At 37.3% G+C, this 25,049-nt stretch overlaps 1 protein-coding gene and 1 pseudogene across 11 annotated transcripts in view; both read right to left on the bottom strand.

Annotated features, from left to right (window-relative positions):
* The window catches only part of NBEA (neurobeachin), a 678,500-nt gene that overhangs the window by 26,278 nt on the left and 627,173 nt on the right, over positions 1-25,049 (bottom strand). For all 11 annotated transcript variants that reach the window (XM_013044893.2, XM_013044895.2, XM_045069766.1 and 8 more), the window contains one exon: positions 14,360-14,527. In XM_013044893.2, coding sequence (XP_012900347.2) covers positions 14,360-14,527 — 168 coding nt within the window. The remainder of the gene's footprint in view (positions 1-14,359; positions 14,528-25,049) is intronic.
* LOC123389060 lies at positions 5,569-5,787 on the bottom strand (annotated as a pseudogene).

Here is a 25,049-nt window from a genome sequence, read left to right as displayed (position 1 = left end):
GTTCACATCATGAACAATAAGCTCTTGAGAATTACCTGGAAGAAGAAAAAAAAAAGGTAATTTCATTGTTAAAGTTGCCCTAGCTAGAGACTTCACATAACATGAAGAGCTGAAGTTGCTCTAACAATAGGTCCTCTGGTTTGTGTTCAGACTTCTCCAGAAAGAGGACTGGGATGGGGTGGGGAGATGAGGGGTAAAATTAAACACAGTTTAGTCTCTAGGTCAGTGTCTGTACTTAGTAGGTAGCCTTTAAATGGCCATAGAAGGACTGAATCCACAAACACGCTCTGTTTGACTTGATTTTTGTTCTGAAAGGCAAGTATTAAAACTGTATCAGAAAATCTCCGGAGACTCACCTATTTTCCAGAAATCGGTACAGTTCTCTTTGGCGGGCCTACCCCCTCCCCGTCCTCTTTGGACTGAGGCAGAGTACACACATGTATTTATTTTAAACTATTCTCATATGACATTAGGGTAAATATTAAGCTGTGATCAAGTTAATATTGTGACTTTTGCCCTCTTATTAAGACAGTCTATTTCCTACACTTACCATTTATTTATTTTTTAAACACTAAACTGAATCCCTCTTCCTTGTGATCCACATCACATGCCTTCATGACCTAAAAGTTCTTAGTCCAATGTTTACCTTTTGGCTCTCTTGTAATCCTGTCTACCAGTAATCCCTTAACCTCTGATTTAAAAATACACAGATCTTTCTGATCTTGAAAAAGCACACTGCCTCCTCTAAGTGTTTCTTGGCACTACCAACACTCTTGAATGAGGAGTGAGCACCCACGGATTTTCTTCACTTCTCCCGTCCCATGTTTTCTGTCCTCCCCACCTTTAGAAAGTCATCAATGTCTTCTTTCTGTTAAGAGGGATGCACTCTGTATGGGAGGGGGCCCAGGGATGTACACAGGCCATTCTGTGATCTATGAAGCATAGCAGCTGAGTGGTTGTTCTGAGAACTACTCCCGATGTAGGAAAAATGCCTCCCTTTCATGTGAACCTTGGGGCAGGTTTCTCAATGCTTCCCAGACTCCCCAAATCGCAGTGAATGTCCTCCATATACTCATTGCACTTTTCTCCCTTCACCATGAAATTCAGTGCACAGCTCTTTACATAGGTCTGTTTGCTCAGACTGTTGATCTTCGCAGGTGAAGGCTGTGACTTAGTCCTAACAGAGTCCAAAAACATTCGCTGAATATGGAAGTGGGGCAACAGTGGGACATTAGTGCAAAACTGAAAGGTAGCCCAGAAAAGGAAAAGCACAGTAGTAGAGAAAACATCGGAGTGCTTTACTTTTACAATTCAATACCACAAGAACAATGACGTTAACAAACGCTGTTAAATGCTTCTATCCCACTGTGTCGAGGGATAAAAAATCAGATACCAGCCTGCCCTCAAGAAGTTTTCAGCCCATGAGGACATAAGATGAGTGAGTAATCAGGGCACACAGCAGGTGGAGGACCCTGGCGATAGAGGGTAGAGGGTAGAGCAGGGCACAGGGACAGCAGGGCTGTTAGGAAAGGGGCTTCCTGAAAAGGGATATGAGCTGAGGTCTGAATATTAAGTCAGAATTGGCTAGCCAAAGGCAAAAAAAGACAATTGGAAATAGCATTAAAAAAAAAAAAATCGGGGCGCCTGGGTGGCTCAGTGGGTTAAAGCCTCTGCCTTCGGCTCAGGTCATGATCCCAGGGTCCTGGGATTGAGCCCCGCATTGGGCTCTCTGCTCAGCAGGGAGCCTGCTTCCTCCTCTCCCTCTGCCTGCTTCTCTGCCTACTTGTGATCTCTATCTGTCAAATAAATAAATAAAATCTTTAAAAAAAAAATCAACACATTTCTATTTTTCTCTACACTGTTCTGTGTGTGTCGAAGAGACTTAATACTAGCTTTATTTATTCATAAAATATTTACTTACTGAGCACTTACTGTGTACTGGGTACCATTTTAGATATTTGTGATATTCACCAAAGAAAACAGATAGAGATTTGGGCTCTTGGGAAGGTTAACACTCTAGCCAGGATGGCACAGGAGCTTACATTCAGCCTGATGTCACAAGCCAGCAGCCTTTGGGCTACAATCAGCTCACAGGTATGGTTTCTATTTGAGCCAACATTTATAGGTCAGAAAATTTCATACAATAAATTGGATTTTTTTTGGCTTCTCTCAAAAAAACCCAGAAGAGGTAGATCATCAGCATTCTTGCACAGCAACACCTGTCTGGTGCCAAAGCAAAGGGGCCCTTTTGTAATGCCCACTGGGCACGTATGCCTCGTGGCCCGCTTCACTGGTTTATTCTCTGACTCCTACACACTTTAGTATTAGTTAATCCTTTTAAAATCTACTACCAAAATGTTAATTTGTATTACAAGGAAGCTATCGCTTTATAGGTCTACAGTAGTCCTGCCCTCTTCCTCGGGGTGTATGGTCCAAGACCCCAAAGAATGCCTGAAACTGGATGGTCCTGAACCCTATGTACAATTTTTTTCCTATACATACACACCTATGATAAAGTTTAATGAATAAATCATGCACAGTGAGAGATTAACAGCAGTAGGTACCGATAAAATAGAATAGCAATAATACACTGTAATAAAAGTTACGTGAATGTGATCTCTCTCTCAAAATACCTTACGGTACTGGGCTCACCCTTCTCCTTAGGATGGTGATGTGAGGCGATAAAATGCCTGTCTGATGAGTGGGCACCTGGGTGGCTTAGTTAGATATCAGCTTAGACATTCAATTAAGCGTCAGCCTTTGGCTCAGGTCAGGATATCAGGGTCCTGGGGTCAAACCCTGCTTTGGGCTCCCTGCTTTGCAGAGAGTCTGCTTCTCCCTCTCCCTATGCCCCATGTACCCCCACCCTGCTCATGTCCTCTCAAATAAATAAAATCTTTTTAAAAAATGATCAACTAATGAGATGAAGTGAGGTAATGAGGTAGTAGGCACTGCAACCTAATATCGAGCTACTGCTGACCTTCTGAGGCTAGGTCAGAATCACTGCTTCTAGAACATGGCTGACCTCGGGTCACTGAAACTGTGGAAAGCCAAACAGTGCCTAGGGAGCCTACTGCTCTGCACTTCCCACTGAAGCAAGAAAGAACCGATAGGGTATGCGTGAGCCCACGACTTTTATAACATGTTTGACAGAAGAGCAAAACTTGGGATATAAGTCTGTCCATCTAGCTTCATCGAATCTCAGACGTTATCTCTTGTGAGAAGCATCATTAATTTATATAATATTAAGATGTAGAAAATGTTACTAATTAAACTATGATCCACTATTCATTGTAAGACACCCTGCAATTTGGAGTGCTGCGATGCGGCAAGGACAAGCATCTCAGAATCAGTCAGTGATCCTAACTTTTTACATATAATAAACAGTGACAGAAATCTTACACATGTCATATAAATCTAGCATGGATAATGGGCTCAAAACAGTAGATTTTTCAAAACAAATGTGACTGACAAAATCTTTGGTGTTTTACAAATAGGAAAGAAATTTTTTAGGGGTAAGCAAGAGGAGGGAAACATGTGACCTAAGTTAGGAACAGCAGCACAAAGTAAACCAGAACAGCACTTTCACATTTCATTACACACATAGGACACATAATTCAGTTCTACCTGCTTATATGTAATACAAAGCTCCCATTAGGGAAAGTTCCTATTAGGGACAGTTTCCTGTTTTTCCCCTCCCTACCTTCTAGATAGGCCCACTTTGTAAAATCCTCCAGAACCCACCCGCCAAGTTACAAAATTACCCACATTTTCATCAAGCTCTGCTTTTTTTCTCACTTATTTTCAACAAGCTCTCTCTTAGTCTTATGCTATGCAAAGGTCAGGGCCAAGGGTACAACTGCATCATCTATGTCCTGCACAGAGGTGCCCAGTTGGGGAGCAAATGAAGGACAGAATATACTTCAAATGCCAAAGGAAGGAGCACCTTTTATTATTCCTCTTTTAATGAGGGTTTCTTTTTTAATTTGCACAAAGGGGCCATCTGTGTTGGCGACGGCCGAGACACACACCTCACTCCTTCGACCTGCTGCACCTCTTGCTTAATTGCTTTTATCTCCTTCTTGCCTTCCGTCCCCGCCAAAAACAAAAGCTACCTCCTCTATAAATACCGATACATAGCTGGGATTAAATCCTCAGAAGAGGAAGTAAATATGCTGTGGCTAATACGCATTATGTGTATCCTGTTAATATGAACGTTTTCATAGCCAGGGTATAATTACATATGGTGACAGATAAGTGGTAGTTCAGAATGATGTTCAAATTACTGATAAATTCAAAATATTCTAAAAGAAAGATATTACTACGTAGGTGAATAAGCAAGCTTTCTCCCTTCCCTTGTGTTTATTAGTTATCTAGAGTACACCCTCTTTGGTCTCCAAGAGATAAAAACTTCGGTTAAACTTGCCTTTCCACAATGCAAAACTTTAATCCAAATACATTTTTCTCCTGTAGAATCTTTACAACTTCTCGTTACATTTACATTTGTAAGTGTAATTTAGTATTGTCTTTCTGGTGACGTGTCATAAGGTTGAAGTGATGAGAAAGACAGTGAGAGGAAGCTAATAAGGTAAAGCTGTCAAATGACCTAGTTCATCCATTTTGCTTGGTCCGTGTCATCTTTTAAATTGTTTTCCAGAAAAGTCAGCATTTTATAAAGTACGACAGGTTGTGCTACCCACAAGGCAAATATCAGACTATGCTGAAATTACTAGTTAATTATTGATAATTTTTCAGAAAATAAAAATAGCAAAAGTGATTCCTTGGGGACAAAGAAAAGGATTTTCTAAAAATTTCCTGTATTATTTCATTTTATAGCTTGTACTTAGCACGGTTTTATTTTAATGCTTTAAAGTGGATATTCTTTTTTTTTTAACCAGAAAATACACCTTTGACATACAATTAAAAATATATATGTGATTTATATCATCTTTCTGTGTTACCTCCAATTCTACCAATTCTATACCAAATAGGAAAAAGGAATGGAATTTTGAAAAGTCTGAAATGATAAAAGAAAAGATTACTTAATGGCAGACTGTATTTTAACTGATATGCTTTTGCTTCTGGTTTATTGTTATAATAAAACAAGATCATATAAAGCATTACTTTTTAATGCTAGAAAAACAGGAGCAAAATAAATCAAGAAAATAATATCTGCATTTTATTATTTCTTGCTTTACAAACATTAAACTATATAAAAAATTAAAAATGCTATTTTATATTCAACTGCTTCTAATTTGTCATAGAAACTACACAATAGAAGAACAATCGTGTTTCCTTTTGTTTTAATAATCAGCTGCATTAAGGCTAAGTCTATACGAGCAAAATTTTTAGAATATTTCAGTAAGTACTTAATAACTCAAGTGAAAAAGAGAACCACATTTGCTGTAACTATCAGACCATGTTAGGCACTATTGAGAGAGAGGATTCTGAATTGTTCATTTACATGCTTCAGTGTTTGGTTTTATTCTTTCAGTATAAACCTAAAAGAAACAAAGAAGAGAATTATCCTCTTGCCGAGTACTATTTCTGCCTGGACTGATGAGTTATAATGATGATATTACACATCTCACTTAACAAAGGAATGTGAACAGTGAAGGTGAAGAGCAAGCACCATATCCTTTGGATAAAAAAAAAAATGCTCCGTCCCAAACATTTTTTTCTTCAAGTTAGGTCAGTGCCATTGGTGGCAAGCTCACTCAATTTTTATGTTTAAACTGATAAGAACAGATACTACACTTGATCTTAGCCAAAAGGCCGAGAAGCGATCAATTTTTATGTTTAAAGATAAGTAAAAGTCAACTCAGGTAGGAAAAGTACATGTATTTTTCATGTGGCAGGTAGTGGCTGTTCCACCCTGGATGCCTTAAATAAATTTGCCTAACGCAGGGCGCCTGGGTGCCTTCAGCTCAGGTCCTGATCCCAGGGTCCTGAGATCTAGCCCCGGATCGGGCTCTCTGCTCAGCAGGGAGCCTGCTTCCTCCTACCTCTCTGCCTGCTTCTCTGCCTACTTGTGATCTCTGTCTGTCAAATAAATAAATAAAATCTTAAAAAAAAAAATTTGCCTAACACTGTGACTAACTCAGGGGGAACACAGTAGTGAGCGGGATCATCTTCCTTGCCCCGGACAGACTGGCTTTCAGAGACTGCATCCTTGCTACTCTCTTGCTCCTCTATCTTCCCAATCTTTTTGGGCAATGAGAGCGCAGGACAGGAAATAGGAAGAGGACGCAAAACTTATCCTCTGGTCCTTCCTTGCTGGGTGCCAGTTTGCCAGTGGCTGGGTTGCAGGCCACAGCTCCACATTGTGGAGTCGACCGGGGCTCCATCTCATGACCATGAGGATCATGACCTGAGCCAAAACCAAGAGTCGGATGGATGCCTAACGGACTGAGCCACCCAAGTGCCCATTGGGTTGACCATTAAGTAGTACCTAAGTAAAGGACTCAACCCAGAAATGCTTATGGAATGTGAGAAGAACCAGTACAATGTTCCTGCCTAATTCTCCCCAGTTGAATCAATGTATATAAAGAAATTCAATGCTGGCTGATGCAGGAAATGGAAGTTGGGGGAAGATGGTGGTGGAGGAGGAGGAATGAGAGACAAGTCGTAGTACCGGTGATGACCTTTCCTCACCATCAAATAAGTTCACATGGAGTGTCTGATCATGGAAAGGAAATAAGGAAAATAATAAAAGTTGAGAAGATTTGCCTGGAAGTGGAATGACATCAAGACAAAGGTTTACCAGGTGGTGGTATAAACATTACAAAATGAAATCATATACTTTTATTAGGCTAAATTCAGATTAAAAAATAGTATTTCATTTATTTGGCAGAACAAAGTACTCTTTTTTGATCTTGACATAAATGGGAAACAGCAATTTAGATATACTGTATTCAGATTTCAAATGGCTTTAAATAGGTTCATTATCAATATGTTTAAAACCTTTAAAAATGAGCTCCCAACATCTAACTGAAATGCTTAGGTATTTAGATTGAGTAATATCTACTTCAACAAACTGAAGCATGCAATATGTTTTGAATAATTGTTAATTTATGCTAAGGTAACAACTGTGTAATATAACTGAAATCTATGTTAATAGAAGATAAGGAAATCCCTTCCAGCTATTTCTATTACAAACAGCAGGCTGCAATTTTCACCCTTCTTCCTTGTGTAAAATATGACTTTAGATTCTTGTGAAAGCATTTGCTGTTAATTTCTGAAAATCAATAATTAGCACTTCTCAACACTACGCAATAAAAATAACACAAAGATGAGAAAAAGCACATCTCACATAAATGACACACATTCCACTTGGACTAGCTGCATTATTTATGCTTTCCTAGTGGACGATTGATGACCATGGACTAGCTAAGGACTGCAGTAATTACAAGGAGAAAAGATAAACCTAAATTAAAGATTTATTCACTCATCAAAATCAAATGTGTGTCATTAATTTTCTTGATACTAATTTCTACATAGAAACTTCTTTATTCACTGATTCTTTGCAATGCAAGTCTCACTGCTCTGAGTGAGGAACACAACATACAAACACATCTGAAACTACACTCTTGTTAGTTTTAGGGATTATAAAATTTTTCTTGCTCCCAAACGATTCTTTAAGCTTCAAGGAATACCTCATGTGTCTTTCTACTCCCATAGTTTAAAATGTAGGGGGTTTCTTCCTATTTTATTTATTATTTTATTTTTCTTTCTTTTTATTTTGACATTTGAATTTGCTGACATTTTTAAGTCAGTAAAACTTCTAGCAATTATAGGGAAAAAATGAAGATGGTTTTAAGAAATCTTTATCAGCCATTTTTTTGATCATTTGTTGCAATCACATCTCAGAATAAATGCCCAGGAGAAAAACCGCGAACATCCCCCACATGAAAACAATCAGGCATCATGGCCTTATAAATGGGCAACATTGTGCTACAACCCACTCAAGTGATCCACAAGGCAGGTGTTGCTATCCCTCATCAGACAGTAGAAAGGAGTCAGATATGGGGGAAGGAAAAGACAAGGGATAACAAATACACAGAAGGAATAAGCAATGACCAGACGGCCATCAGTATCATCCCTACAAATACCATCATTTACATCATTAGGATGAAAAGCGGATTCATTTTTTCCTTATAAATTTTATGAGCTCATCTTCTAGAAAAGCCAGCACTGTAACTGTTTTGGTTAAAGACAGGTCTGTCTTGTGGTTCTTGACAGCCTTATCATGTCAGGTTTCTGTAGTAGCAGGAATGGTTTAGCAAGAAAATAAAGTGAAAACTGAAGGAATCTATCCTACTTTCTTTGGGCATATTCTCACTAAAGCAGGTCCAAAGGAATGCTTTGCTATCCCTGTCAGATCAAAGAAAGAGATAAACGCAGAAAATATAATCTAAGAAGACCAAGAAATATTAGTAACAAGAAATTGGACTAAAAATGCCACACTTTTATAACTACTGGTAATATTAAAATTTAGTATTTAGTGTTTTAATAGTTCCAGCATAGATAAATGTGTACATATGCATTAATAAATAAATATTGCATGGCCCATATGTTCTAATAGTTTGCCAAAAAATAGCCTTTTGTGGTAGGCCTGTGTATATACCTCCCACTGTCGAAGAGAAGTCATTTAAGTCATTTTTCAGTTTGGCAGTATCGACTGCACATATGATGATATAGAGAAATGAATTATTAAAACGAAAGTTCTTCCAAGATAGTACATTTAATTATGCTTTTAGGTAATGATAGCCAGTATCTGTGTAGTGCTTTATGGTTTACAAAGTGTTTTCCCATATCTTTTCTGATATGACCCTCAAATATAGACTTAGGTATCATTTCTGCTGTCATTTTCTAGGTGGGAAAACCAAGGTACGTAAAAGTAAAGTGACTCACTTAATGTCTCATATTGTAACGACTAGCTGTGATAAAACCTATTATCTGAATTCTACCTTTCTATCATCTTTTATTGCCTCTTACATACCATATAATCATACTTTAAGGAAGACAGGCTTGAGTAAGTATATCCATGATTGGAAGAGTGATCCATTTTAGAAACACTTGTAGAATGAAATGTTTTTCACTCATTATAAGAGTATAGTATATAAAAAAAGAATGTGACATTTAATTTGTAATCTCTACTAACCAACTATTGACTATGCCATAATCCCCTAGTGCCTTTGGAACTCTTAACACTGACAAAACAAGTTTTTCTGGAAAGTGGTTAAAATAAACAATGAATAAAACGGCTGAGAAAGAGTTCGTTCTTTCTTTCTTTCTTTCTTTCTTTCTTTCTTTCTTTCTTTCTTTCTAGAGAGCAGGGGCAAGTGAGGGGAGGGTCAGAGGGAGAGAGAGAATCTGAAGCAGGCTCCACACCTAGCGCTGAGCTCAACAGGGGCTCGATTTCCATAACCTGAGATCCTGATCCGAGCCAAAATTAAGAATTGAACTTAGACAACTGAGCCACGAAGGCATCTCACTGAGAAAGATTTCTTAAAACTACCTTAAAATTTGCCTTGTAATTCCTGGAAGTTTTACTGAGTGGAGAGTTTTAAGAAATTCAAAAGCACAAACAAAATAGAAAGAAAAACCTTACAGGTTAAATTAGTGAAATGGGAATACACATCAGGTGTCCCTCATTTTTAAGAATCATTTGGAAAGTAAGAAGAATATCATCTCTAAAACTAGTTGTATTAGTAATTACTGTTACTTTAAAATCCCTAGTATTAGTAATTACTGTTATTTTAAAATCCCTCGGAAGTAAAGGGATTAAAGCAACCCCGACTTGAGAATCAGGAGACCTCACCCAAAGCTGACTCTGGCACTACATAGACAGGTGTCCTTGGAAAAATTATTTTATGAGAGTGTTGGCCTAGATGAATGGCTTTTAACTGGGGATGTGTAAGAAATGCTTGGAAAGGTTTTTGTTTTTCAAAATAAACCTGCTTGACCCCTCTCCCTGGATATCCTGAGATGCCTATGGGATGGGGAGACGGACAGTGGATACGGAGTTAGATGGGGTTAGATGGATATGGCAAGTGTACCTGAAAATAGTCAAGGGCTTAGGGATATAGAAGCAATTCAGTCAAAGCTTGAAACTCGGTGATAGGTACATGGAAGTTCATCACACCATTCTCTCTCCTTTTATAGGAGAGGCAGAAAAGCTTTCCAGATCTTCTTATACACCTCATACACCTTAAACTTTAATGTCTCAGACAAGTCCCTGGGGATCTCCTTAAATGCATGTTCTGATTTATTAGGTTGGAAAGTCCTGAGAGTCTGAAGTTCTCACAAGTCCCAGGTGATGGTGTTACTACTGGTTTATGGACTATATTTGAGTAGAAAAGAATTAGAACACCATGGGACCTGATAATTACTAACTAGAATATTTTATTTCCTCAGTAGGTCATAGGATGGGTGGAATTTCATGGCCATCATTTGGTAAGTAAAAATATAAAGCAAATCACATCATTTTTATTAATATGTAAAATTAATTTTACATAGAGCTTAAAATTACTGCTCAAATAGTTGAGCTCATCTATGAAATAACGTATCTAGAAGATTATGATGTAAGCCAAGACTTAAGACAATTTAAATAATATCTAGATCCAACAGATCTAGTGTTTACATATTAAGAAAAGCTTTGTACCAGAACTGTTCTGTCATGTTTCCGCCCAGAGGCTGTCATGATAAAGTTTATTATCAGTTACTGCTTTACAAGTATAAAATAAGTTAAGCTGTCATATTTTTCTCAGGCAAAGATCCTAAGCTGTCAGAGAATGTCAATTTTAAATCTGACATAGAGAAGAAAATTATCTGTTATTCTGACCTCTAATTTCTTGACATTTTAATGCCATAATTGCTGTGGTTAGTGCTGCTTCATGAGTTCACCTGTCAAGGAAGAATGAATCAATAACCTTAAGCCATTTCTCAAATTTTAGCCCTGACTTCAAAGCTCAAAGTTATACACAGATTATAGGAGATATATATAATTTTTTCACAAGAGACATACTAATATTCATATATTAAATATTTATTGTTTAAATCAGTGCTTAATTTAAGCATCCAAAAAATCACCTTCCTTAGGCTAGCTGGAGTTCAGTATAAGATAACTATAATCTGGGGTGCCTGGGTGGCTCAGTGGGTTAAAGCCTCTGCCTTCAGCTCAGGTCATGATCTCAGGGTCCTGGGATCGAGCCCCGCATCGGGCTCTCTGCTCAGCGGGGAGCCTGCTTCCCCTCTCCCTCTCTGCCTGCCTCTCTGCCTACTTGTGATCACTCTCTCTGTGTCAAATAAATAAATAAAATCTTTAAAAAAAAAAAAGAAACTATAATCTTCCTCAGGTTTTACCTATGTGAAATGTAATGATCTTAATATTTAAAAGATACAAAGACAAACATTATCAAATAAAGGAAATTCATTAAGCTACATAAGAGGGCTAACATTTTGAATAATGCTTTTTCCAAGAGTTTGTGTCCAACCATTTAGGTAGGTATCAACTTTCACAAGTCATGGTACCATAGCTAGTCCTCTGGGATCTCAACAGTGATGTTTTCATAAAACATGCTGTGCCTCCTAGAAGGCCTCCTCACTGGGAAAATGTATATGTTAAGGGGATGTAAATGGCTACCAAATAATGAATATACTGCACTTCATTCCACATTATCTACATTATCTACAGAGTTCTCTTGGGTGACAGTAGATGCTAAACACTTCTCAGGTTGGCAAATATGTCATGTATTAATCCTTCTTTATAGAGAGAGCACTTGACGTAGAGGGAGATCAAACGTCTTGGCCAACACTAGACCACTTACAGATTTTATGTGGATTCTTAAATGATAGTGCAGTACTTTTTTTTTTCCCACAGAATCTCAGTTTTAATTACTAATATGGTAAGAATGGAGAGCTATATCTCACTCAAGCCTTGAATGAGTGGAGGACGTTATTCAGAATATGTTAGGTTTCTGGGGTAGAGGAGATAAATGTGGGGAATAGGAAGAAGGACAGTTAGCTCATGTCCCTTGTTACCATTTAGTCTGTGGCTTTGGCTACAATGTAATAAGCATGTCTTAGCGGTCTTAAGGAGATAAAGTATCTTCCTAAGCAGACTTGAGTTGACAAAGGTCCATGCGGTCAGAGCAAATGTCTCTCTGTGCTGGTGTGTGCTTGCGGCTCTGCTGGCTGGCCGAAGAAAGGTAACCGTGTTCCAGGTGTGTGCTCCCTAAAAGAGTATTCTGAGAACGGATATCAGAGTTTTTGGGTCAGGGTGGCAGGAGAGGAGCTGGGGTAGAAGGACATATCTATCACAGAATGCCTCTGGAAGTTTCTCTGGTGGAACCTCCATATTCAACAATTATGTGCTCAGAATAAGAATGCTAGAAGGAGAGGGTCCTGAACTCAGGCTGCCTAGTGCTTGGCAACTGGTCTCACTATGAGGAAATCAGGAGCAGTAACATATTGTTCAGACCATCTTTATAATAAGCGAACACCATGGCTGAACCACTCTCATCCAATTAAAACTTTTTAAAAATTATACATTTTCATGTAGTATTTCATTGGGAAGTCCTATAATTTGATAAGTAAGTCCCATGCATAGTTTTTCCCCCCACTGTCCAAAGCAAGGATGTGAAATTTTACAGAAGCAGGTATTTTTATAGAATTTAAATAATAAACACAATACCTATGTAAAGAAAGTCTCAATTCTAATTCCATTTTCTTTTTATTCCCATTTATCATTTTACTGACTCTCATATAAATACTAAAAACCTGCATATGTCTGTCAACTGTAATGCTGTCTTGTACTTTCATTACGTACAGTATGCTTAAAAATTATATTTTCCCCAAGAGGATTAATTGCAACTTTCTTTACAAGGACAGAACTCTATATTGGATAAAAAGGTATGATCAGCTATTCAGAAGTAAAAAGGTTTATGGTATTTAAAAGTCAAAAACCAATTTGGAGGTGGCCTTGGGATAAAAGGATAAGCTTCCTCCAATTGCTTTTTTTTTTTTTTCCTGATTCTAAAGTTATTGGTTCTAAAAGGAGAATATAATTTGTAAGGTGTTTACAGAACTGGGCAAAGGTGTATTGTGAAAAAAGTAATTAAGCTCAGAATGATCTTCTATAAAATAATCTGATTACAGTTTGTACAGGGGTTACTAAATCAGGCGAGTGTAATGGTTTGCAGAGAAAAATCCCTTTTTTCACCCATGAATTTCATAATACCTGTCTTCTCTCTCATTCATTTATTCTGCATCTCTGCTCCCTTCTTCCAGCTTCAGGCACAATCCATTTCCTCACACGCACAACGTGATCTAACACTGCACCTAATGACATGCTTACAATGTGTTCTCTGACTATTTAGCCCTAAGAGTCCAATGAGCACCGATCTCAAGTCTCTCTCCTCTCTTCTTCCCTGCTGGAAGCCATACAAATGGAGCCATTTTGTTTTTGTAGAGGTATGTAAGAAACAAGTTTATGGATGTAGATTTTTCTTGTAGAGCTTTACTTCCCAAATCTACAAGCTTTCCACTTCTAAAATTAAAAGTAAAAAAATAAAACAAGCATTCCACTGATGGGAAAAGTAGACACAATTGCTTGTTTTGCACCCAGCAGATGGCCACTATCGGGGGAATGGAGGCTGGGACGTGGCTTCCTAGCAGCGGCACTTACCCAGCAGCTGTTGCTCCGTTAGTCTTTCACCTATCTGAAGTCATTTTGTGCAGTGGGGAAGTGATTTAAGTAATATTTTATATGAATATTTTCACTAAAAATACTTATGCACATAGTAGAGCACATAATTCCCAACTGTTAGCTATAAACTTTCAGGGTAAGAAATACAGGAATAAAAATACTCTGCCCTCATCTATTTTATTGATGTATTTTGGAGAACATTCTGGAATAAAATACTATACCCTCATGTATTTTATCAGTACATTTTTTTGAGCATTCTGTCTGGAAGTCTGTAATTTTGCTTTTATTAAGAAAATGCACACTAGCAGCTTATTTTAATGTGAACAATTCTTTTTCAAATATTTAACTACGTTTCATTAATAACATGCACAGAGCATAAGCATTTTAATGAAGATGCTGAAATAAAACAAGTAAAATAGGAATACTGAAGTGCATTACATGTGTCTATAATTCAAGAGAAGAACACAGCGGTCTCATTACTTGGTTTTGACATATAATATTCACTTTCCTACATTTGTCAAAACCCTGAAATTTATGTTTTATAAAAATTTGTGTTTAAAGGAAATTTACAGAGAAAGAGATGGAAAGCCAAATTTGTGCCTGAGAGATGACAGAAACTTTTGGAATAATATGGAACTTAACACCTACCTCCCTGAGCACCGGGTCAGTGATGCTATCCAGGTTCACAGAGCCTTCATAGGTTAAGTAGTGAAAAACATTCAGAGCACGGACGGCTTCCGGTCCTCGCTGTTTGTAGCCAAATATAAGGTCAATCCACTGATGGAGTTGGCAAGAAACAAATTCACTTTCCAGGGCCTGCAATGAATGAGTCAAGAAAGATGTAAGAGACTGTACAAACTTAGTAAATCTCCCTTTTCCTTAATTTGAAATACTCTATATAAAGAAGTACCATATACTCTTTGCATTACATATATTACACATTTTATCTGCACGTATTAGATGTCCGGTTCCTAGAAATGGTAAAATAATACAACACAGACCCGACTGAAAATTTTCTTTCAAAATGCTTAACTTTCTTGTGGCTCCATTATGTATAGGACACAATTTTTAAACATTAAATAGATTTCTTAAAAAGACACATTCATGTTTTCAACAAAACTAACTTGAAGTACCTGTTTTAATTTTACAGTAATTTCATTTCTCATTTTTAAATAATTTCATTAGAAACTTTGATATACACTTATTTTCCTGCCTAAAGTCTTCAAATGTAATACTAACACTACTAAAAAGGGGATGCCTTCTCTTGGCTACAAATGAACTCTTGCTTTTACACAGCCTAGGAATCACTGGGCAATTTTACATGTTGGCTAGCTAGTAGGAAATGAATGCAAATTACTGACAGGCAATGACCAGACTAAGCTTCTGTAAAGAGTCAGAAAAAAAAGAAGTCCTTTTCATTGCATAAGAAACATCATAAGCTTCCTGGAGGTATCCTGACATGTAGGCACAGAGTTCTGTTGATACCTGTGACATGAGCAGTGTCGATCACTTTATGGCTCTCTATGCCTCTCACTTACTGCATCCACTTGTCATCAATTTCTTATTGATTTTAAGAGTACACTGATTTCAGCAACATGAACAAAAGCTATAGAGATAGCTTCTTAAATTTCAACTAAGTGTAGCGTATTAAGCAATTTTCTAAATTACAGCTGTAACTAAATATGTGAATGAAGTCATTCTATGGCTTCATGACCCTGATTTCTAAGGCGTTGACACCAATTTGGAATAACTTAATTAATAAATGATTTCTTAAATCAGCCCTCTGATAATTTCATTTGATTTTTTAATCTACAAAATGTCCGAATGATACTTTGTAACTTTTCCTATGATCATATTTTACTAGTAATTTTATTTCCCTCAACTTCTTGATTGACTTCTTTCAAAAGTTTTGGTATTTTACTTATACCAATTACTGTGGATGTTTCTCATTCAGAAATATAACAGACTTTATAAAAGGTAGTTTCTGTACTAAAACTAAACATAATTCTATATTCTCTATCTTAGTTGTATTGATATAACAGCTCAGACTAGAATATAGGGAAGAAGACTAAAATATAAGAACGAGGTTGGTTAAACTTCTATATCTGTTATGTCAATACTGTTGATTTGGTCAATGTGTATAAATGATTCTATACAAGCAGTGTAACTAGTTGATAAAGAAAAAAGTCAGTTTAATTATTTAGTAATGTTTTCAGTCCTCAGTACAATAAATGAAAGGACAAAAACAAAAAAATTATGGAGTAGCTATTGTCCAAATGTATTCATGGGAATTCAAAATAGTGAAATCAGATCTGCTACTTAAATAAGATTTTAGGGGCAACGGGGTGGCTCAGTCGGTTGGGTGACCGACTCTTGTTTTTGGCTCAGGCCATGATCTCATGGGTTGTGAGATCTAGTCCTGCCAAGGGCGACCTGTTCACCAAGGAGCTGGCTTGAAGATTCTCTCCCTTCACCCCTCTCCACACTTGTGGCATGCTCTCTTCCAAATACATAAATAAATCTTTAAAAATAGAAATAAAGCATGATTTTACCAACACCATCACATAATCAGTTAAGCAGCAACCATTTCAAATAAATTCTATTGGTACCACTAGACATATTTGGAAAGTATTGATGAAACTTAATATTATTCTGTTACAGTAAAATAATTATTGACTAAAAGGCCAAATGTAGTTGTGAGAGGTAGAGGGAATAATAATTTTCACTAATTTGAATTTTAAAAATCGATTTGTTCTCTTTTATCTCCATCTCCTACTTTCACTTCCCTTCTCCACCAGAAGCAATATCTGTAATATGTTTGATGTTTCTCCTTTTGTTTGCCTGTTTTTATAAAATATTACTCCTTATATGTACGTATACATATTATGCATGTCTTTTTGATTCATAGCAACGGTACAGGGTTATAGATTTCACTTAGTTTCTTATTGTTTCCATGTAGCATTGCTTTTGAAGATCAGCCCAGGTCCCTGTGTTCATATGAAGTCCATGGTGCACAAAGCTACCCCCAGCAGTGAGCGCTAGACTGTCTCTAACGCCTTCAGACACAATGCTGGGATGAATGTCCTCTATTGCATCTTATTTTGGATCTTGGTGAGAATTTCTTGGGGACTCATCATCTGGAGTACGACTGCTATGTCACTGTAGTGGATGTGTACAGACTTAAGGACCCAGAAGTCAGTAGGGCTCAGATGCTCTTCAGGATGGCTGCCCCTGCCTCCACTCCCTCCAGCAGTGCATATAAGGTTCTATATGTCCACACCCCCATCAACTCTTAGTATTATCCAGGTCTCTAATTTAGCCACTGTAAGATATGTGAAACACTATCCCATTGTTATAGTTCTCTAATTAACAAGGAATTTGACATCTTTTTAATATAGCCATTTGGGTTTCCTCTTGTGTAGACTTCTTGTTCACATCCTTTGCTCATCATTTTATGGAGGGTCCTGTCTTTGTGTTGCTACTTTGCAGAAGTTCTTTATATATTTCAGGTAATAGTTCCTTGTTGGTTTAAAACATTGCAAATACATCCTCCAAATGTCACATGTCTATGAACTTTATCCATGTTGTTCTTTGTTAAATAGAAATTCTTTTTTTTTTATTTTTTTATTTTTTATAAACATATATTTTTATCCTCAGGGGTACAGGTCTGTGAATCTCCAGATTTACACACTTCACAGCACTCACCAAAGCACATACCCTCCCCAATGTCCATAACCACATGTTAAATAGAAATTCTTAATTTTGAGTTAATCAAATTTTTTTCTCCTTATTTTTATGCTTTTGGGATTTTGTTTTGAAATTACAAAGATAACTTTCTATAATTTTTATGTATTGGCTTTACTTTTATGGTTTTACTCTCCAAATCATGATCTTTAGTAGACCTAGAGTCTACTTTCACTCATATGTGGTATTAAATAGGGATCCAGTATTATTTTTGTTTATGTAGAAGTCAGTTTTTCCAGTACCGTCTATTAAACAAACACACCTTTCTCAGTGGTATGTGATGCCATCTTTAGTGTGTGTATATTTGAAACAAAGATATAAAACTGCTAGGGTTTATAGATATGATAATCTACCTAGAAAAAGCAATACAATCAGCAGCGAAATTATTAGAACTAATACAAGGGTTGCAAGGTACCTTTTTCTTTCTTTTTCTCCTTTCTTCCGTCCCTCTTTCCTTCCTTCCTCTCTTTTCCCCATGCAACCATCCATTCGGATATGTATGAGTCTCTAGATCTTTCCACTCTTTTTACTTCTTTTATCTTAGTTATCTTTATTTCTCATGTATCTTTACATTTGGTGAATTTCTCTTTTTTTCAGTCATTGCAGCTATTTCTGGGCCTTTATTCTTCCCTAAATAACTTTTATAATAAGTGTACATAGATACATCTTAATTATTTAGAGAAGTCCAATAAACTTATGGATTAATTTGGGAGAATTGATGTTGGGTTTTCCCATCCAAGGTCCTAGAATGTCTTTCTACTAATATAGATTATTTTCTATGTTAAAAAATTAGTATTTTCTTGGGACGCCTGGGTGGCTCAGTTGGTTAAGCAGCTGCCTTCAGTTCAGGTCATGATCCCAGCATCCTGGGATCGAGTCCCACATCGGGCTCCTTGCTCGGCAGGGAGCCTGCTTCTCCCTCTGCCTCTGCCTGCCATTCTGTCTGCCTGTGCTCTCTCTCTCTCTGACAAATAAATAAAATCTTAAAAAAAAAAAATTAGTATTTTCTTGGGATGCCTGGGTGGCTCAGTCATTAAGTGTCTGCCTTCAGCTCAGGTCATGATCCCAGGGTCCTGGGATGGAGCCCAACATCAGGCTCCCTGTATGGCAGGAAGCTTGCTTCTCCCTCTCCCACTCCCCCAACTTGTGTTCCCTCTCTCACTGTCTCTCTCTCTGAAAAATAAATAAATAAATCTTGTAAAAAATTAGTATTTTCTCCATAAACGATGTGGGAATTCTTGCTTAAATTAATTTCCAGACAGTCCATAAGTTTTGATGTAATTATATCATTTCTAAAATTACATTTCATATTTGGTTACTAATGATGTAAAAAAATGCCATTGATTTCTTTAAGGTGATTTTGCTTCAGGCAAGTCTTATTAGTTATAGTGACAATTTCTTTATTTTTTCTTACAGAATTGTTCTTAACTTTGACGACTACATTAAACAATAGTGGTGATATGAAGCATCTTTGTCTTTTTCCTAATCTTAACAATTAGTCTTTTTGTAATACACATATATACACACAAATCTCATACATGCTATATCTATATACACACACACATTTACACATTACATTATATATGTACACACTCACAAATATTATATATATACATATATGTGTATATTTATGTATAATTGTACACATATATGTGTGTGTGTATATATATAAAATTTGGGGGTTAGATAATATTTAACTACTTTTGGAATCAAGATCACACTAGCCTCATGGATGGCTTGCTATGTTTCCTGCAACTACTTTCTAAGAAATGACTTTATTATCTCTTAAAAGTTTGGGAGAATTTACGTGTAAAATAATATGGCCTTCGATAATTTGGAGATGGGAAGATTTTACCATTTACATTTCTTTAAGGCCTCTAAGTCTCTATTTCTTTTGGTGCCAATTTCAACATTCTCTATATTTTTCTCAGTATTTATTTCATCTCAGTTTAAAAAATTATTAGTTCATTCTTGTTTACAACACTCTTTAATTCAATTTAAAAAATCTCTAAGTCTATAGTTATTTATCCTACCCCAGTCTATATGTTAGATAGGCAGCAGAGTGAATCATTGAACGATTAATTATTTAAATAATTCTGCCCCAGCTTTTTTGGGGGGATTATAAAAATTAAATGACAAAGAAACAATAAGATAGCAGATTCAACAGATAATGTCTTGTAGATTGCCTGTCTTGCTAGTCACTATGGGGAGAGAAAAGAAAATCTGGAAAATCTCTTTTCCAGAGAAAAGAAAAGAAAAGTCAACCCTGGTTCTAAATCAAATGCATACCTGAGAAGTGAATTTTAGATAGCCCGTGACAAAAGCATAAAGACCTATCTCAAGCTAAAGGCTGACACTGAGGCTTAACTATATTCTAACCAGTATCAGTCTGTTACTAAATACATGCTATCTGCTTATTTGTTCTTTATAGAAGTATATTTTCTCGTACAAACCCATTTTGGACTCTGAAACAAGATTTTATTGCAAATACTTACAATGGAAAAATATAAAGAAATACTTGATTACTAAGCTATTAGGGTTATAATGGTCTTAATAGCTTTCGTTTCCCTCTACTTGCATATCTAAAAGCAGAAGCAATTGTTTTAAGCCTAGATAAACCAATTCCCAATCCATAATTCTACCCTGGGGATCTGGGAGGAAGGAAATAAAGAGTGAGATTTAAACCAGAGAGGATACCTCTTAGATGGATAATAGTTACCTAATTCTAATTTCCATGTTGTCTCATGGGTATTCTGGAGATAGGTTTAGGATAAAGCATCTCCGAACTTATGAAAAAGGAAACTAGGCTAGGGGTATAAACTCTGAGGAAAGAAAATTTGTTTCTCCTGAATTCTTTTTATTTAGGAATAATGAATTTCCATCTCCTCTTCTAGATTAGAACAAGAATATTTCCAAGCCTTTTCTCTTATTGCCTCAAAAATTTGCTTTTGATATTGAAAAAATTCTCTAAAGAGAGTTGCATCATGTAGTCAAGGGGATAACCAGAAATCATAGCACGACTTTTTCTGTAGGGGTACTTAAATTATTCTGGACTTCATTTCTTTCTTCTTCTTCTTCTTCTTCTTTTTTTTTTTTTTTTAAGATTTTATTTGTTTATTTGACAGAGATTACAAGTAGACAGAGAGGCAGGCATTGAGAGAGAGAGGGAAGCAGGCTCCCTGCTGAGCAGAAAGCCTGATGCGGGACTCGATCCCAGGACCCTGAGATCATGACCTGAGCTGAAAAAAGAGGCTTTAACCCACTGAGCCACCCAGGCACCCTGGACTTGATTTCTTACTGGATGTTTAACCCAGGGGATTTTTCTCCAGTCCCACTAGCCCTACCCTGGTCTTAGCTCTCATTGTTCTCTACATGGGCGACTCCAATACATCTCAACCTCTCTCTCTAATCCAACTCATCTTGCACCCTGCTGGGGGAACAGACCTCTGAAACCATCACACTCACATTGTCCTCCTCTATTTCAAATATCCTAAGGTTCCTCCTAGCAAAACACATTAGGGTTAACTTTACTGACCCCTAAGGCCTTTTCAAACCTTGCTCCCACCTTTCCCCACTAGTTCTTAGGACTTCCGAATATACCTCATTGGCTCCAAGGAGCACAGACAATTCACAGTTACCAGCACAGAGCAGCCCATACAACCTTTGAGTCTCTGTTGCTCCTTTATCCCCTTTGAAAGCATTTCATCCTCCTGCTTCTTTTTCAGTCTTACCCATCCTTCTTACTCAACTGCAAGGTTTGTTTCCTGAGTTCTCCAGATCACACTCTATGAATTCTTCTATGACTTTCTATGATACTTGAAAGCCATACCCTCCTGTTTAATGGAGTAAGATAATGTATACACATTTACTTGTGAAAATCAATTTGCATATAAATTGGAAAGTGCTATACAAACAAATGGGGTTATTACCAATTAGCACTTGTTTCAAACTGGCAACACTGTATCTTCAATTAGAATATAAGCTTTTTGAAGATAAGGATCATATCTAATACTTCTTTTCCATTTGTCATAACTCTTAACCTAGTATTAAATAATAAATATTTAATAAATATTATTGGTTAATTAATTAAGCAATGGGAAAGATACGTTGGTAACAAGAAGGAAGAAATGTCAGGGGTGGTAAAGAAGCTCATTCATTCATTCAGCGAATATTGAGTGAGCATCTGTTATGCCCTGAGACTATTCTAGATTTTAGGGTTATGACAGTAAATAAATCAAGATCCCTGCTCAGCAGCGTCTACACTATAGTGGGGGGCAATCAACACAACCCCAGATAATTAATAAGCTACAGAGCATGTCAGAAGGTGGTTAAGTGCTAAAGAAAAAAGAGTAAGGTAGGAAAGAGAGTTAAGGAGTATATATGGATGGATTGGGGGGGGGGGGACTGTTAATTTGGCAGAGGTGGTCAGAGAAGGCTTCTTTGTGTTTGTGACAATTAAGGACCGCAATGAGGAAAGTAACTACAAAGATATCTGGGGGAAGAGGATTTCAAATGGAGGCCAACAGCCATTCATTCATTCATTCATTCAACCCTAATCCATTCATTATGAAGCATCTATTATGTGGTAGATAGTTATTTTAGGCAGGAGATACTATGATAACCAATACAAAAGCTCAGATCTCTAGGAGCATGCCCCATTGAAATGCAAATAAACAAGGTGAAAATACTCTAATCTCTCTCCAGCCCCCAATTACTAACTATCTACCCCAGAAACTAGCCTAGGAGAATATACAGATGAATAAGGATTCCATGTCCTCAAAAATATCAGTCTAGTGGGAGATAAACATGGCAGCTTGGGCTTTTCCTGGGCTCAAACTCTAAGCTGACAATAGGCACTAAACACAACCCCATCCCATTTCTAGCAGAAATTACTAAATATAATGATGCATCTCCACTGCTTTATCCATCACCACTCTACACACTTGCCTGTATAAGACTAGAGAAATCTGAGAGAAAATGGTCACAGCTAGGAAGCTGCTGAGCGAGGCTATTGGCTTGAACTTTGTTATTTTTTAAAAATTATTTAAAAAAATTTTTTTTTATTTAAATTCAATTTAGTTAACATACACTGAATGAGTAATTTCAGGGACGGAACTTACTGATTCGTCAGTTGCATCTAACAGCCAGTGCTTATCACATCATGTGCCCTTCTTAATGCCCATGCCCCCAGTTACCCCACCCCCACCCCCACATCCCCTCCAGCAGCGCTCAGTTTCTTCCCCATAGTTAAGAGTCTCTGTGGTTTGTCTCCCATTCTTATTTTACTTATTTTACTTTTTCTTCCCTTCCCCTACATTCATCTGCTTTGTTTCTTAAATTCCACACAGGAGTGAAATCCCATGGTATTCGTCTGACTGACTTATGTTGCTTAGCATTATATTAGCATTATACCTTCTAGCTTCATCCACGTTGTTGCAAATGGCAAGATTTCATTCTTTTTTGATGGCTGAGTAATATTCATTGATTAACTTCTTACTAACTTCACTGCTACCACCCTGGTCCAAGCCAACATCATCTCTCATAAAATCTGCTATCCAGATATCCCTGATTCTACCCTGTGCCCTCAACAGTTCATAACTACACTGTAGCCAGAAGGATCCTTTCAAAATGAAGTAGGATCATGCCATGCTTCTGCTGCAACACTGCGATGACTCTCTATTTCACTCAGAGTAAAAATGCAAAGAGTTTACGATGGCCTTCGAGGCCTTCTGTGATCTGGCCTCATTGCTGTTCAGTCTTCTATTAGGTGCCCCCTGCTCACTCCACCCCAGCTCCCTGCCTTGCTTGGGAAGCACATCCCTGCCACAGGACCTTTGCTCCAGATGGTCCTTCTGCCTGCAATGGTCTCTCCCAAGACAGTCACTTGGTCCACTCTCTCACCTCCTTCCAGTCTTTAATGCAAATCTCACTTCCACAGTGAGGGGATCCTGGCCACCTACTCTTGTATTCCTGGCCCCCTTAACCTTCCACTACTTCTTTTTTTCCATAGTATTGATTAATTTCTAATATACTATGTATTTTACTCATTTATTATTTTATTGTTTGTTTGATCAAAAGTAAGCTCTATGAGGGCAGGGATCTTTGTATGTTTCACCCATCTACTCCAAACACATGAAACAGCACGTGAAACACTCAATAATTACCTGTTGAATGAATGGATTAGAGCACCTATCAGTGTTTGCTGGCACTGATGTGTACTTGTCAATGTTCCTACTAGAGTGTGAGCTCCTGAGGGCCATTCACTGTGTTGCTCATGCTTGGGTTTTCAGAGCCCCGAGCAGTGTGAACTGTGTACCAGGCCCTTCATGACTGGGATAAAAGAAGGAATTTCTCTACTTGAGTTTTCTTTCCAGTGGAATCCACGTCCAAGTCTTCTTTTGTGTCTTCCATAATGCCTTCCTCAGAGCTGGTTCAAAGATTTGTGGAATAAATAAATCCCCAGTTTTAGAGATAAGGAGTACCCTGAAGCTCCACTATATTAAGGGGGGGTCTTAATATAGTGCGTCCAAGGGGTCGCAGCTGGCCCGTGGCAGAGCAGGCACGTAAGCACAAAAGCTCTGTTTCAGGAATTTGAGTTTGCCGCAGAACACTTCCACAAATTCTCATTTCCTGAAAATTCTTTTCAGTATAAGGATATAATTCTTTTAGTATAAAGATATAATTCTTTTAGTATAAAGATATACCCCAAATGCAAATTGTTACCTATCGAAAAGAGACTTTTTCTTTAAGATATAAAAATCATATAAAGGATGTGATATAGCAAAAACAAAACCACATTCGGTTCTGCTTTCTCTGCCTCAGTGCCCTGTGCTCTGCTCTGCAGATGGAGACTGTTCTACATTTGGTCCAGGAGCACCAGGGATCTGCTGGGCTGAGGGCCGGATGAGATTATCAGAGCACATCCGTGAAAGGCCTTTTTCTAAAACAAATTTTAAAAAAGGGCAGATTATGATTGATGAACCCAGCATTAGGGTAATGTTATCAGAGATACTTTCTCTTTCTGTCCTTTGTGGAGAGGTCAGATTATAATCACGTTAGAACCGAACACAGTGCTTTATTAATGTTTCATGAGTGAGTCGGCTGTAATCAGCCTAGCCGGGTGTGGGTAAATTAAACCAATTTTTGATGTATGAACTCAGTGCACTTAGAATTTATTGAAATGTCTACCCAACGTGTCCATATCACTTTTCCTGTTTTTCTAATGAGATCAAATTTTGGATTTCACCGTTCTTCAGTAAAACACAGTCCTGGTCCCTGTATTTACAAAGTATAAACAACTGTAATTAATTATATATACTATTTCCCATAACCAGAAAACCAATTAAGCAAAAAAAGTACATCCTTAAAAACCAAAGTACTGTCTCCTTTTTAAAAATAAGAGAAGGAAATTAAGTTGTATACATACGCAAGTTTCCACAAAATACATCAAATACCTTTTCGGTTGCTGCCATAAGATAATAAAACTGATTTATCATCAGTGATATCATCCCTTTTTATAGTATTACTTTTGTCTTCTTTGCTTGGATTTCTTAATGACAGCTTGAAAGAAGGAGAGAATGCTCATGGATGTAGA

This window comes from Mustela putorius, unplaced genomic scaffold, assembly GCF_011764305.1.
Source record: "Mustela putorius furo isolate JIRA1106 unplaced genomic scaffold, ASM1176430v1.1 tig00003942_pilon_pilon_pilon, whole genome shotgun sequence".
Taxonomy (NCBI): domain Eukaryota; kingdom Metazoa; phylum Chordata; class Mammalia; order Carnivora; family Mustelidae; genus Mustela; species Mustela putorius.
Note: the sequence above shows the minus strand (reverse complement) of the source record. Positions and strands in the feature narration are given on the sequence as shown.